The sequence below is a fragment of the Oikopleura dioica genome, chromosome 2 (genome assembly GCF_907165135.1).
Source record: "Oikopleura dioica chromosome 2, OKI2018_I68_1.0, whole genome shotgun sequence".
Taxonomy (NCBI): domain Eukaryota; kingdom Metazoa; phylum Chordata; class Appendicularia; order Copelata; family Oikopleuridae; genus Oikopleura; species Oikopleura dioica.
In genome coordinates, this window is record NC_137292.1 from 8,552,191 (window position 1) to 8,569,462 (window position 17,272).

A 17,272-nucleotide genomic window follows, 5' to 3' on the forward strand; every position below is an offset into this window, starting at 1 on the left:
GGGCTCGCCTTCCCTTCGGGTTGGCTTGGCCCCTTACTTTTACCATCCTTGACTGGTGCACCCGCTCTTAAGGGGTTTACTATCTGCGCAACCCACTGTACCTGACTGAATTTAAGAGACGGGCTTATTTGCCTCAAGTCCTCCAGTAGTTGATCTTTCACCCGGGGTTCTTCGGAAGGTTTATGGAAGATAGTGACCGAAAGTGGTCAATTGTGGCAGTTTGTGCCCAAGCAAGGCTATTTATATATTTTTTCGAATATTGGTCTTCAAGCAGATGGTCTTCTAGTAAGGGGGTCCTCCGGGAGGTCCTCCGGCAGAAAGTGACCGAAGTTGGTCAAATGTGGCAGTATGTTGCCATCCAAAGCTATTTATTTTTTTTTCTATTATTGGTCCTCCAGCAGTTTGTCTTCCAGTAAGGGGTCCTCCGGAAGGTCCTCCGGCAAAAAGTGGCCAAACTTGACCGAAGTCGGCAATCACTTGCCAATCAAGGCTTGATAGTTGGCGTAGCCGAAAATTTGATATTTAGAAACGTCCAAGATTCACGTTTTTAGTGACAAAAATCGCGATTTTCAAAAAATTCTAAAAAAATTTCCCCAACTCGCACAGACAAATGGTTTTTACCATTCGAACCGTCTCGTTCTGCTCTTTCTAACGAGGTATAATTCGTAATTGAAACACGAGATCGATTTTTTTTTGGCCGACCCTATTGTAAGGTAAAGCTTATTTATTAAATATTTTGACAAAAATGATGTCACAAAGATGAAAAGCTACGTTGAACTTTATCTAAGAAAACCGTGAAAATTGTGTTCTGACCACTTTCCAACGCATTTATCATTTCATCTATTGATAGCAATCATTGTCCAACAACTCTTCATTTCTAGGAAATATACAGAGTTGGAAACAGCTTGCAACATGAAGTGGAACTTTCACAACTCTCTCTTCTTCGCGGGCACTGTAGCCACCACTATTGGCTATGGAAAGCTGACTCCACAAACCGCTCTGGGCAGACTCTTCTGCATTGTATATTTATCTGTGGGGATACCTTATTTCGCGTTTCTGACCTCTACCTTGTCCGATAGCCTCAACGCCCAACTTGGAAGGAAAATTGGTCTCAAATTGATAACCTCGCAATTTAAAGAATTGATAGACCTTCTCTCAGGCTCGATATGAAGTTTCAGAAGTCAAAAGACAAAGAACGACACTTTCGTATATCTCCTTTTAAATTTCTTTACTTCGCGGGTGGCATTATTTTGATTCTAGCTGTCCCTTCTGCCGTCTTTACGATCTTAGAAGGCTGGTCAAAGGTATTCAATATGTCGATTTTAACTGTTCAAGCATCTTTTCTAGTTGGAATCGTTTTATTTTTCAATTATTTCCTTGTCAACAATCGGATTCGGCGACTACATCCCTCGCAATACTCCTCCTAACTCTATGGGTAACACTAGAATCTATCAAAATGAAGACGACCTACTTCAGCTACGCATGTCAAAAACAACATTGAGTGTTTGAACGAGCTAGCGAACCCGATCCCGCCGAATCGCGAGGGTCAGATCTCAGCCTGCGTACCGGTAAAACTCGATAAAAAAGGCTGAAGCTAACCATTGTAAGACAAAATACCCAGCAAAGGCAGAAGCGCTTTTCGAAATTTACAGAATTGGTTGTTTCTTGTGGCTCTCCTTTGGCTTACAGTGGCTAGGCGGGCTCATCTCTCAAATATGGTGAGTTCAAAGTTAGGTTCAAATAGAGACGCTACACTACATGTATACAACAACATCGTCAAATGAATAATTCAGCAATTCGCTGCGCAGCACCAAGAAGAAATTATCAAAGCCGATATTTCGCTGCAGATATCTGGCCCGATTTCAAGCATTTCTCGCTCATCGCCACTCCTCGGTAATTGAATCATTACAGCAACCTGCATTAAGAAATACTTCTTCAGGGAGATGCTCTGTATTTAAACGACCTATAACAGTTATAGTATAACTTATAGGCTATAAGATAAGGACGAAGCTTGGAAATAAAGTTATTCGCAGATTCACTTTATTTGAATTCGTTTTCAACATTTCTTGTTCATTTATTTTCAATAAGTTGTTTTTCTGGCAACATGTTATGTACAAAAATGGCACACTGTTAGTATAAATAATTGAAGATGCTTGCTTGTAGGTTAGAATTGTTGGAAACTTTATTTGATGATAGTTAAAAGGGCTTTATGAAACAGAATCTACATGAAATATTATTGATGGACGGAAGTTAGCGACGATATTGGAATTGAAGTGTGAATGGAATATTTTGGAAAGTGCAACTTTTCTCTGTATATCGGCAACTAACTCCACGGGTCATGCTCGTTGAGTCTTCTGAAAGAGTGAAAATGGCTGCAGCTGTTTTCTCCAAGAGCCAGTGAAGAGTTGAAGAAATTCGGGTTTAAGTTGAATAAACGCTCGCAAACTTGGAAGACAGAAACGAGCTCTCTATATCGCTCAAGTTTGATGCTTTTACTGAGACACGCCATCAATTCTAAGCGAGTATTGACAATAGCACTCATTTTGAGAGACTCCATCCTTCGTTTTTCCTTTTTTCTCATTCTTATCCGATGTGTTAGACTGCTCTAGCAGATGAGCAAAGAGACGGGCCCAGAAAGAAATAAAATCAAGCCTTCTACTAACGAACTTCATAAAAGAAAAATTTCAAGCAATTAAAAATTCATCTTCTGGATCCCAATTTTCAAGCTTTTGGTACTTTCTTGGCTTCGTTGCTTACCTTATTATTGGCGCCCTGATTTTCATTGTTATTGAAAGTCCAAATGAAGTATGATTTTTTCTTCTTAGAAATTTTTCTTAACTTTCCAAGCTGAAAAAATGCGCGGAAAAACGAGCACAATGGAAAGAAGAGCAAGAGACATTTGGAGACATGTACTTTTATACATTTGGCCTGAATGGGAAATTCTGCTCGGGAGTCAGGAGATACAAAGAGGTAATCAAAGGATTCGAATCGACCACCGAGTCGTTATTTCCATTGCATGAATAGACATGTCGTTGATGAAATGACGAGCTATTTTCAGACAAGTATGGGCCGGTTCGACAAAACTGTTGAGGACATGTTCTTTGAGTGGATGTCTCACGATTGTGACAGCCAGAGCAATATTGCCCTTCAAGTAAAACGGAGCTATCAAAAATCATTTTTCAAATAATATTTCTTACACAGCAAAAGTATGATGAACTCTCGCAATCGTTAAAGTTTGAGTATGGCAATTTCTTCACGTTTGCACAGAACATTTCCGACCAGAAGAAGAACTTTGACGAGGAGACGATTGTTTTGAAAGGCGATGTACTAAGAAGCATAATGCAGAAATCGACGATGATGGTTGTGAGGTAAAGCTTATTTATTAAATATTTTGACAAAAATGATGTCACAACGATGAAAAGCTACGTTTAACTTTATCTAAGAAAACCGTGAAAATTGTGCTCTGGCCACTTTCCAACGCATTTATCATTTCATCTATTGATAGCAATCGTTGTCCAACAACTCTACATTTCTAGGAAATATACGGAGCTGGAAACAGCTTGCAACATGAAGTGGAACTTTCATAACTCTCTCTTCTTCGCGGGCACTGTAGCCACCACTATTGGATATGGAAAACTGACTCCACAAACCGCGCTCGGCAGACTTTTTTGCATTGTTTATTTATCTGTGGGGATCCCTTATTTCGCGTTTCTGACGTCTACCTTGTCCGATAGCCTCAACGCCCAACTTGGAAGGAAAATTGGTCTCAAATTAATAACTTCACAATTTAAAGAATTGATGGACCTTCTCTCAGGCTCGATATGAAGTTTCAGAAGTCAAAAGACAAAGAACGACACTTTCGCATATCTCCTTTTAAATTTCTTTACTTCGCGGGTGGCATTATTTTGATTCTAGCTGTCCCTTCTGCCGTCTTTACGATCTTAGAAGGCTGGTCAAAGGTATTCAATATATCGATATCAGCTGTTCAAGCATCTTTTCTAGTTGGAATCGTTTTATTTTTCAATTATTTCCTTGTCAACAATCGGATTCGGCGACTACATCCCTCGCAATACTCCTCCTAACTCTATGGGTAACACTAGAATCTATCAAAATGAAGACGACCTACTTCAGCTACGCATGTCAAAAACAACATTGAGTGCTTGAACGAGCTAGCGAACCCGATCCCGCCGAATCGCGAGGGTCAGATCTCAGCCTGCGTACCGGTAAAACTCGATAAAAAAAGGCTGAAGCTAACCATTGTAAGACAAAATACCCAGCAAAGGCAGAAGCGCTTTTCGAAATTTACAGAATTGGTTGTTTCTTGTGGCTCTCCTTTGGCTTACAGTGGCTTGGTGGGCTCATCTCTCAAATATGGTGAGTTCAAAGTTAGGTTCAAATAGAGACGCAACACTACATATATACAATAGCATCGTCAAATGAATAATTAAGCAATTCGCTGCGCAGCACCAAGAAGAAATTATCAAAGCCGATATTTCGCTGCAGATATCTGGCCCGATTTCAAGCATTTCTCGCTCATCGCCACTCCTCGGTAATCGAATCATTACGGCAACCTGCATTAAGAAATACTTCTTCAGGGAGATGCTCTGTATTTAAACGACCTATAACTTATAGGTAGGTAAACTTGATGAAAAATGAGCTCTTTTTAGAGCTTATAAATCAGGGAATATAATACAGTTTTAGATTCCTCAGAAGCTGGGGATCATTTTGACTATTCATACTTGGGGGTTTTGCTCATGCCCTGAGGGGTTTTAGGCCTTCCAAAGTCCCGAAATTTGGCCAATCTAGGTTAGGGGCTCATAACTTTTCTTCTCCCCACTTCTGGAGAAAGCCCACTATATGAGCTTGTAGAGGAGGCTCTAACGGTTCAGAATATGTATAGAAAACCACCGGACACCCCCAATTCTAGAGCCTCTAGAAGGCCCGGAAGTTGAGGAAGTCACCGAAAAATCAGTACTTTTTTCCGAAAATAGAGTAAAAGTGCAATATTTTCATCGGAAATCGTTAGAAAAACGTTTTTAATGACATTCTGACGCACAAAATTTACTCTTGGGTCATTTGAGGTCACGTGGGGTCATATTGTGAGAAAAAATTGAATTTCGTAAGAACTCACCCCGGGAGGACCCCAGACTAAATTTTGTACGTAAGAAAGTCATTTGAATGTTTTTCCAACGATTTCCGATGAAAATATTGCACTTTTACTCCATTTTCGTAAAAAAGTACTGATTTTTCGGTGACTTCCTCAACTTCCGGGCCTTATAGAGGCTCTAGAATGGGGGGTGTCCGGTGGTTTTCTATACATATTCTGAATCGTTAGAGCCTCCTCTACAAGCTCATATAGTGGGCTTTCTCCAGAAGTGGGGAGAAGAAAAGTTATGAGCCCCTAACTCAGATTGGCCAAATTTCGGGACTTTGGAAGGCCCAAAACCCCTCAGGGCATGAGCAAAACCCCCAAGTATGAATAGTCAAAATGATCCCCAGCTTCTGAGGAATCTAAAACTGTATTATATTCCCTGATTTATAAGCTCTAAAAAGAGCTCATTTTTCATCGAGTTTACCTACTTATAGGCTATAAGATAAGGACGAAGATTGGAAATAAAGTTATTCGCAGATTCACTTTATTTGAATTCGTTTTCAAGATTTCTTGTTCATTTATTTTCAATAAGTTGTTTTTCTGGCAACATGTTATGTACAAAAATGGCACACTGTTAGTATAAATAATTGAAGATGCTTGCTTGTAGGTTAGAATTGTTGGAAACTTTATTTGATGATAGTTAAAAGGGCTTTATGAAACAGAATCTACATGAAATATTATTGATGGACGGAAGTTAGCGACGATATTGGAATTGAAGTGCAAATGGAATATGTAATATATCATATCATATAATTTATATGTTTGTTGGAAAGTGCAACTTTTCTCTGTGAATCGGCAACTAACTCCACGGGTCATGCTCGTTGAGTCTTCTGAAGGAGTGAAAATGGCTGCAGCTGTTTTCTCCGAGAGCCAGTGAAGAGTTGAAGAAATTTGGGTTTAAATTAAATAGACGCTCGCAAACTTGGAAACATGTAATTGTGCTTTCTCTGATCGAGGTGCGTCCTAGAATTAATAAGTTGTATACAAAAAGATATTGTTGATTCTAACCTCGAAATTTCTTTCGGCAGCACCAGGAAGGTCCAATTTTGTACACAGGATGATTGACTATTGAAAGCATAATATTTCGATTGGGAATATTTTTGTTCTGGAGACACAGTGTCCAGATAATTGGCTCATACCAAAGCTCGTACCTTGATTTATTCAGTTTCAATGACAGTATGACAATCTTACCTTTCTTCTGAAATAGGAACGTCGATAAATGTCCTGCAGAAATACTCGGCTAGCGTGGAAAAATATCTTTTCATCGTAAATGCAAGTGATAGATTGGACGTTTCTTTTGAAGTGAATGCTGGAATCAGCGAGTTCGCCATGATCAAAAAGAAGTTGAATGAGAAGACAGAAGCGTCGAGGAAGACAGTGAGATACTTGACGAGAAAGTTCTTTGGAATTCTGACTCTTTCGGCGCTCTGAGCTTGAATTATCCCTGACGTTCGGGATAGAATTCGCGCAAATGTCTCCAGCTCGTCCGGGAGCATGGGCAGCACACGGAACATCTCGTTGATGTCGGCAATACAGTTCTCATCGAGAAGATACTCCATTAATCGGTTGGCGACTGCTCCTTGCGGCTCGGAAAAATAAGACGACGCTGGAACCGTGTCGAAGTCGAGATGCATGTTCGACGCCAAGAATTTTCCATAAATCGACTTGATTTTGCTGAATTTCGATTGTTGAATGAGTTGTCGCGTTTGCCAGTGCAGTAGGTCTTCGACTCGCACCAATCCGAGCGCGATGAGGAGGAAGTACTCGCCGTGATCGTCCTTGCTCAATTTGCAGTTGCCCATTCCTCGGTTTTCATAAATTGGCGTCTCGTAGAAGCCAAGAAAGAACTCAAGCCACACATCTTTGCCAAACGCCTCCTGTATTGGCTGAATCATGGATTCGACGATGAGGGCTCGACCGTGAGCGCCTAACTCGATTTTTGAAATGGACCTTTTATCAAACTGTCGTGCGAATAGCTTCAAATGAATAAATAAAACCACCAAGTCAAGGATCCAAATTTCTCGCACGGAATGATATCGAGATTTTATGAAGGCCTCGTAGATCAAAACCAGCATCATTTTCGAGTTGGAGAAGTTGACTGATCGTTCAAAGCCAACCTTGTCTCTTAGTGCTTTGGTTGCCATGCCCATTCGTCGCTTAATTACTGTGCTTCTCTCTAAATTCGGGTTCATAAACGCTGTGATTGTCACGATCAGGAGTCGACGGCATTGTTCTCTGACTTCTTCTCGATCAATAGGGCACTCTTCTGCATCTGGGAGGAGATTTTTCGTGTAAAGATGACTGAGAAGCCTCTGGGTCGTGCCCTGCCGCTGCGTGATGTTTAAAATCATATTTATCAGCTGCGGCTTCTTCATGCCGGAACCAGGATTCTCAACAATTTTTATGCCGTGTTCTCTTCCTTGATTTCTCATGTAGCGACTCTCCAGCGCGAGAGAGTGCTCGCAAATGCTCATGATCGGCGACACCAGAACAGCAGAGTCGCACGAGCAGCCGCATTCTTCTTGACTTTCTGACTGGGATACTTTTGTGAAGCGCTCTTCTTTATTTTCTAACAGAAGTGTTTTAGACGAAGGAGAGGTTCTTTCGAAGACTAATTCTGATTCAGCCTCACTCAAGTCCGACACCGACATTCGATCTCTATAATTTATTTCCAAAACGAGCTTTTTCAAGTAGAAAAGCTTAAATAAACCACAAGGGTCAAAGTGTAAAATTTACATTGCAAGTGATGCAAATACCAGTTGATTTACAAGCTCCCTGCTTGAAAGTATCAAGATTAATACACACGATAAGGGCAGTTGAGAACAGGACTGGACAGAAAAAAATTCTAGTCATTTCAAACGTTAATTAAGCTACTTCTTTGGAATAGAAAGGATGGTGAAACCAACAGAGAACAAGGGAAAGGTGATGGATGATTTTGGAATTTGGAACTAGAAATAAGAAACAGAAGATAGGATTAGACTTTGAACGACTGGCGTAACGATTCACGGGCTTCGTCGACAGCCATACTTTGACTTTGTTGCGCCTCGAGTTGCTTCTGCGACTTCGTCTTTCCGTAGTACTTGGGATGGTAGAAGACACCAAAGGTCTTGTCTTGATGCAGCTGCTCGCCCTTTTTGAAGTAGGACGCTGGATGAACAGGGCGAATTTCGGGCTGGTTCGCCTTCTCGTACCACTTTCGTCGTTTGAGGCCGTCGAGCCAACCTCTCGGCTCAGGACCAGGGCAGTTTTCGGGAATTCCAGTTTTGAGAACAACCAATCGAGGCGCAGTTTCTACCTGATAAAGGGGATAGACGATGTAAGAAAGTGAGAAAAATTACCTCTTCAGGAATGCCCCAGAAAATCGCCCCATCTGGGGGTGCTTCAGGACCAAGTTCAGCGGGATCGACGAATGCCTTGGGCTCCCGGTATGCGACGATGTCATCATCAAAAGCGACCTGTCCCTTTGAAGCTAAATCTTCAGGATATGGACGGCCGAGGACCTTGGAGCACTGGAGCGGATGCATGAACTGGAGTGAGCCAGCACGCGCAAAGTCCGGGTCATAGTCAAATCGAGCAGGATCCAGTAGCTTTTTGTGAAGTTCGGAGATTTCTCCTTCCTTGTACTTTCGGACCTAGTGAGTAAAAAGTCATGAGCATGATTCCAAATCAAGGTTAATTTACCTGTTTCTCTTTTTCTTCAGGAACTTTGACTTGTCTGCTACGCGGCTTCCAAGCTCCCCAATCTCGATCTTCTCGATCGCCAGCGTCTTGTCTAGTTGTCTCCGACTCCGCCTGAGTGAAACAAATCAACTCGAGTACAAAATTTGCAGATCTTACCTTCTTGTTCGCCGAATCATATGTCCGAAGTTCGGACTCATCAACATCGTAGGACTGTTCCTTCAGCGGCTTGTCGGGGTCTTCTCCGACTCGTTTCATCCAGGACGCATCGAATTTCTTGGATTTCTTCTTTTTCTTCTCTTCCCCAAGAACTACAAAATAAATTCTACCAACTGGTTATCATTTGAAAAACAACCTTCTCCGTCGACGTCTTTTCGCTTTTTGGCTTTTGTGCCTTTTCGTCGATTTTGGTTTCCTTCACCCCAGCCGAACTCCTCTGAATCGTCCTGAAAAGTGGATTTAGTTCATCACGAAGGAAAAGTCGTTCTTACCTTTTCGAAGACGGGCTCTTTGAGGAATGATGGAAGATCTTCTTTTTCCTTCTCCGTTTTTTCTTCTTTTTTCTCCTCTTCTCCAGCAAGAGCTTGCGCAGCTTCAGAATTAAGATTGAGTTCGATCTTTTTCGTCTCTTCCTTCTTCTTTTTCCAGGTGGAGCCGAAGCCACCTGCATATTTCGAGCGCTTAGGCTTTTCATCCTTTTTGGCAACGGTGTCTTTTGTGCCTGAGAAGAGACCGCCAGTTCCTGTATCGCCAAAGAACGCGGAGGGATCAAACTCGAGGTTTTCTTCTTCGAGCACGACATTATCCTCCTAAATTTAATTTTTGGTTGATTCAATGATTGAAAAGTGCGATTCACCTCTTTCTTATCTGGTTTCTTGACACCTTCAACAGCGAAACGCGTATCTTCAGCACGTCTCTTCAAGTATTGCTCCATTTTTGTCTTTCCAGATTGCTGATACAGTTGTTGCTTCTGGTAGTCGCGGACAGCCATGTTCGCCGCATCCAACACTGCGTTTTCATCAGGAAGATCCTGGACGAATTCAGGAAGTTCTCTGAAAAAAAAAATAGTAAAAATATATCAAACAAGCTGAGAGTCACACCGTTGAGTTGGCGGCAGGTGATCTTCAGAGACTTCTACAAATTGCTGCTCGTAAGTTTCCCTGGGTCGCTGGCGAAGACCAGTTTGCTGTTGCCAATGTTTGGGAAGACCCTTGAGAGGACCTTCTTTGTGAATGCCTACACCCTGGCCGGGTCCACCTTCTTCTGGAAGATATTTTGGAGTCTCGCCCTTTCGACCGAAGAGCTTCTTTTTCGCTGCGATGGTTGCTTCCGTGCTTGTTTCTTCATTTGGTTTCGCAGAAAAGTCGAAAGAAAAGGTGTCGCCCTCTTCTGCTCTTATGTCGCTATCCTGAGCATTTGCGGCGGTTCCATACATGCTCCATTCTTTTACTCTTTCGCTCTTTCTCGCAGCAGGTTTTTTGATGTCTGGAGCGGCAGAGATTGTCGATTCTCCATAGATGGCGTTCGGATTAAATTTTGCCGCCATCGCTCGACGCCTTTCAGCGCGTTCCTCATCTTCTTCCGACTCCGAAGACGATGAAATTTGGACCTCCTCTCCCGCGGGATTGATCATTTCTCCCGGCTGGTTGATGTTCGTCGCCGAAGCGTTCATCACAGTTGTCGTCAGCGTTTTTGGGTCCATAGTTTCCGTCGCCTTTGCCATCCATGGAGGAAGACGACTTCCACGCTGCCGTTTCTCCGCGCTTTCATCCTCCGATTCAGTCTCGTCCGAATCAAGATCCGATGATTTAAAACGATGCCGATCTCGACGGAATCTTTCGAGTTTGATGAATTGGAGGGCGTCGTCCTGGGTCGGCAAGAAGTTGGTTCCCACTGTGGAGGACTGGATTGCACGGGGGCCACGGACAGTGTTGAGCATTCTTTGCATGCGCATGAACTTCTGCTTTTCAGTTTCGTTCATTGCCGCTTTCTTGGGAACAAAAGTAGCGCCCGATGGAGCGACATCGATGCCAGTAGAAACAGCGGTACCGGGTTCCATTTGCACTTCGCCGTCCTTCGCTCCCCAGGGCATCATCTTCGCTTCCTTTTTTTCCGGAGAAGATTGGGTCGTTCAAAAGAGCTTCGTATTTTTCAAGCTTTTTCTCCTTTCTTCGCCTGAGTTTTCGCTGGAATTCGTCGAGTTTTGCCTCCTCCTCGTCATCAGCTTCGTCTTCCGGGCGATGAGTTGGTGGTGGCGGTGGATCATCCGGGTTTTCTCGCGGTTTTTCTTCTTCCACCGAGGTTTGGCCCGGGAGCAGAGGACCAGCTTGCTCCACATCGGGGTCCGCAACCGCGTTGTTTGGATCTTCGTCGGGCGCGGCAGGGACATTGTTCGCCACTTGCGACTGAATAAAACCTTGGGTGAAGTACCAACCAGCTGCTTGCTTGTGATACTCTTCTTGCTCGTCGCTCCACTGCTTCCAGTCTTGCAACTGACTTTTGTATCGTCGCCAGAAAGACTCCCAAGCGTCCGACATCTGGATGGCGTCCATCACCGCTGCCGACACCTTTGGTGCTTCCGGAGCTTTTTCATATTTTCGTTGGATTCGATCTTCTTCATCTTCGATTTCTTTGCGGACTTCATCGGTGATTTCCTTTCGCAGGCGCTCACGAATTTGACTGACGATGTCTTTTCGATTCGCGATTTCTTCTTCGTTTTTCTTCGCGACGCCGGGAGCGATGATTTCATTGATCACTTCGGCGCGCTTAATGCGATCTTCCGTGAGCTGCTTCGCTTCGTCTTTGAGAGAACGCTGCGTCGAAATCCACTTCGCCATTTTTACCTCGATTTTCTTTGCCCGCATCATTCGCTTGTCCAGTCGCTCTTGGATGGCTTTCTCCATCGCCTTTTGGCGAAGACGTTTTTCAACTTCTTCATCATCAAGGACGGGCTTGAGTTTTGAACCGCCAGGAATCGCACCAGCTTCGGGTCGAGGAGCGATTCCAGTTTCTGGAAGCGCTGGGCCAAAGTCTTCTGTTCCTGGGATTAATGCTTCTGTTTCATGAAGCTCGGAAGTGTCCATCGCATCGACATTTTCATCTGCAGTGGGGACGTAAACTTTCTTGGCGATTTCTTTCTGGCTCCAGCCGAAATCGCCTGAATCGTGAAAGGCTCGATCGTCGAATTCGCCGATGTCGCGATTTTCGACCTTTTCTTTCTTGATCTTTTTCTTTTTCGTCTTTTTCAAGAGCTTCTGAAGGTGCTTCTTCATCATTGGATCCTCTTCCTGATCGATTAGTTCTCTGAGAAGCTCAGGATCGTCCATGCGAAGAGCTTCGCCAGTCTCATCGTCCACACCAAGATCGAAAAGTTGCTCTTCTTTCTTCTTTTTCATTTTTTTCTTCTTCTTTTGTTCTTTCTCCGCCTTGAGTCGTTCAAACTCGGCTGCAATTTCTTCCTCCGTCGGTTCATAGTTTCGAAGTTCGTCCAGCACTTCTTGAGGTAGATCCTGCAAGTCCTCAGCATTGAGTAGTTCTTCTTCTGTGGGCATTTCTGGCTCGAGCTGTTGCTTCTTCTTTTTCTTGCTTTTCTTCTTTGGCTCGGACATTTTAAGCGCTTCGAGAGCGGCATCAGCAGCGACGATATCATCAGCTCCTTCCAGTTGTTTTATTAGGTTTTCGAGCTCGGCAACTTCCGCTCCTAGCTGCCCCTTTTTATTCTTTTTCTTCTTCTTTTTCTTACTCTTCGGCATCATGTTTGCCAATTCTGCCTGCGCTTCTGCATAAGCTGCCATAAGCTCTAAAACAGAATAGATACTGGTTATTCTTCATTCTTTACCTGGATCATCTTCCATTCCAGCTACAGCGGCGCTCAGCGCCTCGGGATCATCTATACTGGGCATGATGATGGAGAGATATTGATCTTTTTAGGGTTCACCAACAAGTTCAAAATTCAAAGTCGTATGTTTACTAATTAAAATTTCGGTTGCCAGTTAAAGCGTTGAGTAATCCCTTACAGAGGCCCGCTTGCGAGGTGGTGTGTTTATCTAGTTTAAAAATATATAAGTCACATGTTCGCTTTTTACGATTTCACCTGATCTCTGAAAAAATGACAATTCAAATTTAAAATTTTAGGTAGCTTGCGTTTTACTCAATAGAAATAGTAACAGTCATGAACTGCCATTTGAAGGCTACGTCGGCCTTCAAACTACAGTGAATCAATGAGACAGTATGAGAGTTCGATTGAGGAAGGCAGCTACAGATACAAACAAGGCGAGTTCTAACGATGAAGTTATTGGGGCGCCTGCTGGATCAAGGTGATGTTGTCGCCCTTGAGGAGGATTCGTCCGACGTTTCGCTTGAAGTGAGTCTGAAATTAAACCGTTAATGACTGTTGTTTGGTAATTTGGGTGTACCTTGACGTGCATTTCTTCGACGTCATCGAGGACGAGGTTCATGTATTCGTCAAATCCAACGATGACCCCTTCAAGACGAAGGTTGACGACATCGTAGAGCCAGATCTATTGGGAAATCGTAAGTAAAATCAACTAAGTTCGGACTGAAATACCTGGACGCGGATCTTCTTCTGGAAAAATCGGAAAACAAGGTTGATGGGTTGAACCATCACCTTCTGCACCTTGTGGCCATAACCCGACATGCTAATCGAGCTTTCAAAATTCTGAACAGAATTTTTTTATACTAGAATCGCCCTGCAACTTTCATCGACATTTTGTTTAGGAAATGTTATATCAATATCGTTTTTTTTTATTTTTTGCTTGAAGACATAAACAAGTAAGTTGAAGGACAAGGGGAAAAGAAGCAGTAAGAAGAGGTGGCGGTTCAACGAATTCAAACGAGAACTTCTCGTCGAGAAGGATTTCATTGTTATTCAATGAGAGTATGATCGTTGAATCGATCGTAGAAGATTTTTTCTGGCGCTGTGTCAACGACATCGTTCCACTCTTTGAGCGTAAAACCATCGTCAAGCATCAATTGTTTGATAAAGGAAAGATCATCTAATTAGCAAATTATGAATAATCGGAATAACTTAGAGTCTATTATTTACCTTCGAAGTAATATTTTGCTTCTGGAGTTTTTCTTGAGTTCCCAGCGATGAAGGAACGCATAAGATGCCGATCTCCAAGCGGAATTCTTTGTCCAAGGAATTTTTGGTCAATCAGCTCTGGGTGATCGAAAACACTTTTCGGTCCAGATATAAAGTAGCGGCCGTGTTCTTTAGACTCTTGCGAAATCATGATATTGTTCTGGATTTGTCGGTCCCAGCGGGTCCTGAAATCAACTATGAGTGCTGAAAAGACGTGCGCAACTGACCTTAAAAATTGGTCTCGGAGAGCACGGAAGAAATCTTTGCTCAGAAGCAGTTCTACGAAATCTAGCTCTTCTTCTTCAGTAATATCACACGGCGGCGCATGTGGAAGGACTTCAATGCGCATTCCAGACTTGAACCCTCGCTTACAAAGACTTGTGTCCTTCGAAGAGTCCAAATCGTCAAGAATTTGAAATGACGGCCGCAGGAGATCGTTTCCATCCTAAAAACGAGAATTAAACAGGGGCTCTTTTGAAAGCTCACCCAAATGGAAATGAACTGCATCGACGGAACTAGTCGATGATCATTTTTCGAAGTAATCTCTTCAATTTTGCCCAAAAGCCAGTCTGTAGTCAGATCGTTCTTTTGAACGGAGCATTTGGTGGAGCTGCCAATAACGCACAAGTCGAATGTCACGATTTCGTCGTCCAACTTTCTCTTCATTTTTACTTTTTTAAATAAAAAAATCGAGCTGGATTGTGATCTTGACGCACTGACGCGTGAAAATATTCATCTACATATACAGATAGCGCATGTAAATGATCAATTATCTAAAAATAAAAGAGTGACGAAGAATTCTATATTAAACTTATATCTGTCAGAAAAATGGTGAGGAGGGAGTATCAATGAACTTTGAATAAGGAGAAAAATCATTAACAGAAAAATTGAATAAAAGACTTTGAATATTTTATAGACGAGCGAAAAAAAGAACAATAATAAACGGAATGGAAAAGGGGCCAATATGTAGAAGTTGCAATTAGTTCGTTTATATGAGTTTTTAAATAAAATATAGAGAAGCTGTTTAGCTAGTGCATAAAAGTGGCTAGGAAGAATAAATTTTATAATTTATATAAAATTCAGTTGGAGTTCTTGGCACCGGCCAAGGATCTGGGCGATTTTGGGACGTTGAAGGGGTTCATCATCGAGCATGTTTAAAATTAGTGCAGCAACGTCTACAAGATACAGTTTTCTAAGCCTTGACACTGCTTCTTTACCTGAATAGTTGTCTCGAATCGAAAGTGGCAGTATTCCTTCTGATGCTCTTAGAATCACGGTGACTCTTTCTTGTTGTGTTGAAAAAATCTCGAATAGTTCGAGCAAAATCACTCCCAGAGCATAAATGTCAATGGGGTATGAGTAGGGTAGTCCTTCGCGCAATTCTGGGGCCATATATAAGCGCGTACCAATGCCTCCAGTATGAATTGATCCTTCGAGGATTGAATTTACATGGGTGATGGCTGATGCTTTATTGTTTTCTTTCTTCTGGTCTGAAAATTATATGTGGGGTTTTTTCAAATTTCTCGTCCTTTACCTTTCATAACGACAAGACCCAAGTCGCCAATTTTAATGGCACCCTTGTCGAGAGAAAAAAGGATATTCGCCGGCTTCAGATCTCTGTGAATCATTTCGTTATCGTGTAAAACTTGAACGCCAAGACAAATCTCTTCGAAAATTTTAAGACTCTTTCTTGGATCCACACGCTCGCGCTTTTTGAGCTCATGTTTAAGAGTATCCCGGCGGCAGAGTTGCAGTTGAATGTAGAGAAAGTCGACTAAGAGTGGATAAGATCATAGAAGAAGCAAGAAAAAATATTGAAATCAAGGAAGACTCATCCCGTTCCTGTATCGTGATTGTAATTCACATTCGCCAAGCTAATAGAATCCGAGAGTTCTTCAGGTGAATCTTCAGTATATTGACTTTCCGAAGCAATTTGGATTGAACCATCTCCACTTTCGAAAACAATCGAGCTTGAAGCGTTTGACTGTGTCGATTCAGTTCTAGTTTTTATTGACTTGAATGTGTTTTATTCGTCCGACCTTACCTCTGGATTTCTGTCAATTTTCTGTGGCGAATCGAATTTGATCTGTCAGTCTTGAACATGAATAGACCAGAGTCGGACGTTTTGGAAGACTTGTTTCTTTCACAGTTTCCATCGTGAGTATCAGAAGTATCCGAGGCCGACAAATTCGAATCGTTTCCCCAAGAGCCGTCTGAATCGCCCTCCCAGACAACATCCTCGTTCATGGAAAAATCAAGCTAAAATAAGCGTAATTTTCGATCAATTATCACAATTAATTCATACCTTGAGCCCCGATGCGACGGAATTCTGGGCTGATCTTGTGAGCTGTTCTGATATTTGATCCTCGATGCGGCTTTCAGACTTGTCGAGGACTGATAAGCTGTCGTAATTGCTCAGTTGGGACTTGAATTGTCGATCGTGATCGGCGACCCAGTCTGATAAGAATAAATATGGGTGGAGGAAGCTCTAGTACCTTTGGGGACGTTTTTCTCCTGCCAGCACTGGTAGTAGTCAATGAAATGTCTTGTATTTAGATCTTTGTTCCTGAGAACCATCAGCGCTTTGAACTCTCTCTCAATCCTTTCTTTTGAAACTCCAGTCGCACACCTTGGAAGTTCAATTCGTTTGATCGCGTAGTTGCTTTTATCATTTTTATTCAACGCTTCAAAGACGACACCGAAGCCTCCTTTTCCAAGAACATTTTTTGTTTCGAATTCTCGTTCATACTTTGACTCAAAATTCGTACTTACTGAGTCGCTCTGTCTTCGCAGCCGTTCTAGCTCCTCGTTCTTCTCGTCCAAGTCTCGCATGAGTTTCTCAAACTCTTTTCCCGGCATTTCATGATACAAGTCTGGCACCATCAAGTCTTCTGCTATTTTGATCGAAGTTTCGTTTGATGCAGAAATTCGTCGCTTTCGGACTTTGTTGAACGATTTGATGTGGACGAAGAAATCACGCATGAGTCCGTAAACTACTGTGAATTTCAAATATCGCCAGAAATCACGATGTCGTTTATTGCCGATGTAGCAGAGTGAGCCAATACCGATGATGGTGATGAGCGTCAAGGTTATTGCCATGTTCCAGTCGTCGACAACTTCGACTTCCATTCCTGGCTCTATTTCCGAGTTCGACAGGTTATCACCCTCTAGAGAAGGGTCTTTCAGCCAATGATTGTCTTGATCCATTGAATGATCTTCTATTTCTTTCAAAATGCTTTGTTCCTCTTTCACGTGAGGAAGCAAATTCTGAGACTCTGGATTCTGAGAGGAATTTGGGAGTTCTTTGATGTGAGATTTTTCTGAGAGCGCTTTCATCA

At 42.5% G+C, this 17,272-nt stretch overlaps 5 protein-coding genes across 5 annotated transcripts; all 5 read right to left on the bottom strand.

Moving 5' to 3' along the window:
- Nucleotides 1-5,668: 5,668 nt before the first annotated feature.
- On the bottom strand, nucleotides 5,669-7,817 carry LOC145696205 (uncharacterized). Its single transcript, XM_081773203.1, has 3 exons — nucleotides 6,344-7,817; nucleotides 6,161-6,303; nucleotides 5,669-6,115 (listed from the first exon to the last, which is right to left on the bottom strand). The coding sequence occupies exons 1-3, from the start codon at nucleotides 7,801-7,803 to the stop codon at nucleotides 5,952-5,954; spliced, it is 1,767 nt and encodes a 588-aa protein (XP_081629329.1). The 5' UTR covers nucleotides 7,804-7,817; the 3' UTR covers nucleotides 5,669-5,951.
- Nucleotides 7,818-7,870: 53 nt separating this feature from the next.
- Nucleotides 7,871-11,061, bottom strand: LOC145696202 (uncharacterized). Its single transcript, XM_081773200.1, has 8 exons — nucleotides 9,931-11,061; nucleotides 9,687-9,882; nucleotides 9,322-9,639; nucleotides 9,186-9,276; nucleotides 8,990-9,141; nucleotides 8,834-8,944; nucleotides 8,491-8,784; nucleotides 7,871-8,447 (listed from the first exon to the last, which is right to left on the bottom strand). The coding sequence occupies exons 1-8, from the start codon at nucleotides 10,923-10,925 to the stop codon at nucleotides 8,127-8,129; spliced, it is 2,478 nt and encodes an 825-aa protein (XP_081629326.1). The 5' UTR covers nucleotides 10,926-11,061; the 3' UTR covers nucleotides 7,871-8,126.
- A 1,897-nt stretch (nucleotides 11,062-12,958) lies between these two features.
- LOC145696213 (small nuclear ribonucleoprotein E-like) lies at nucleotides 12,959-13,538 on the bottom strand. The gene is made up of 3 exons (XM_081773210.1): nucleotides 13,398-13,538; nucleotides 13,246-13,350; nucleotides 12,959-13,199 (listed from the first exon to the last, which is right to left on the bottom strand). The coding sequence occupies exons 1-3, from the start codon at nucleotides 13,485-13,487 to the stop codon at nucleotides 13,122-13,124; spliced, it is 273 nt and encodes a 90-aa protein (XP_081629336.1). The 5' UTR covers nucleotides 13,488-13,538; the 3' UTR covers nucleotides 12,959-13,121.
- A 46-nt stretch (nucleotides 13,539-13,584) lies between these two features.
- LOC145696212 (uncharacterized) lies at nucleotides 13,585-14,718 on the bottom strand. The gene is made up of 4 exons (XM_081773209.1): nucleotides 14,421-14,718; nucleotides 14,162-14,379; nucleotides 13,896-14,119; nucleotides 13,585-13,845 (listed from the first exon to the last, which is right to left on the bottom strand). The coding sequence occupies exons 1-4, from the start codon at nucleotides 14,598-14,600 to the stop codon at nucleotides 13,715-13,717; spliced, it is 753 nt and encodes a 250-aa protein (XP_081629335.1). The 5' UTR covers nucleotides 14,601-14,718; the 3' UTR covers nucleotides 13,585-13,714.
- Nucleotides 14,719-14,732: 14 nt separating this feature from the next.
- On the bottom strand, nucleotides 14,733-17,270 carry LOC145696203 (eukaryotic translation initiation factor 2-alpha kinase 3-like). The gene is made up of 7 exons (XM_081773201.1): nucleotides 16,430-17,270; nucleotides 16,240-16,391; nucleotides 15,979-16,193; nucleotides 15,777-15,934; nucleotides 15,469-15,708; nucleotides 15,152-15,424; nucleotides 14,733-15,109 (listed from the first exon to the last, which is right to left on the bottom strand). The coding sequence occupies exons 1-7, from the start codon at nucleotides 17,268-17,270 to the stop codon at nucleotides 15,003-15,005; spliced, it is 1,986 nt and encodes a 661-aa protein (XP_081629327.1). The 3' UTR covers nucleotides 14,733-15,002.
- Nucleotides 17,271-17,272: the final 2 nt, after the last annotated feature.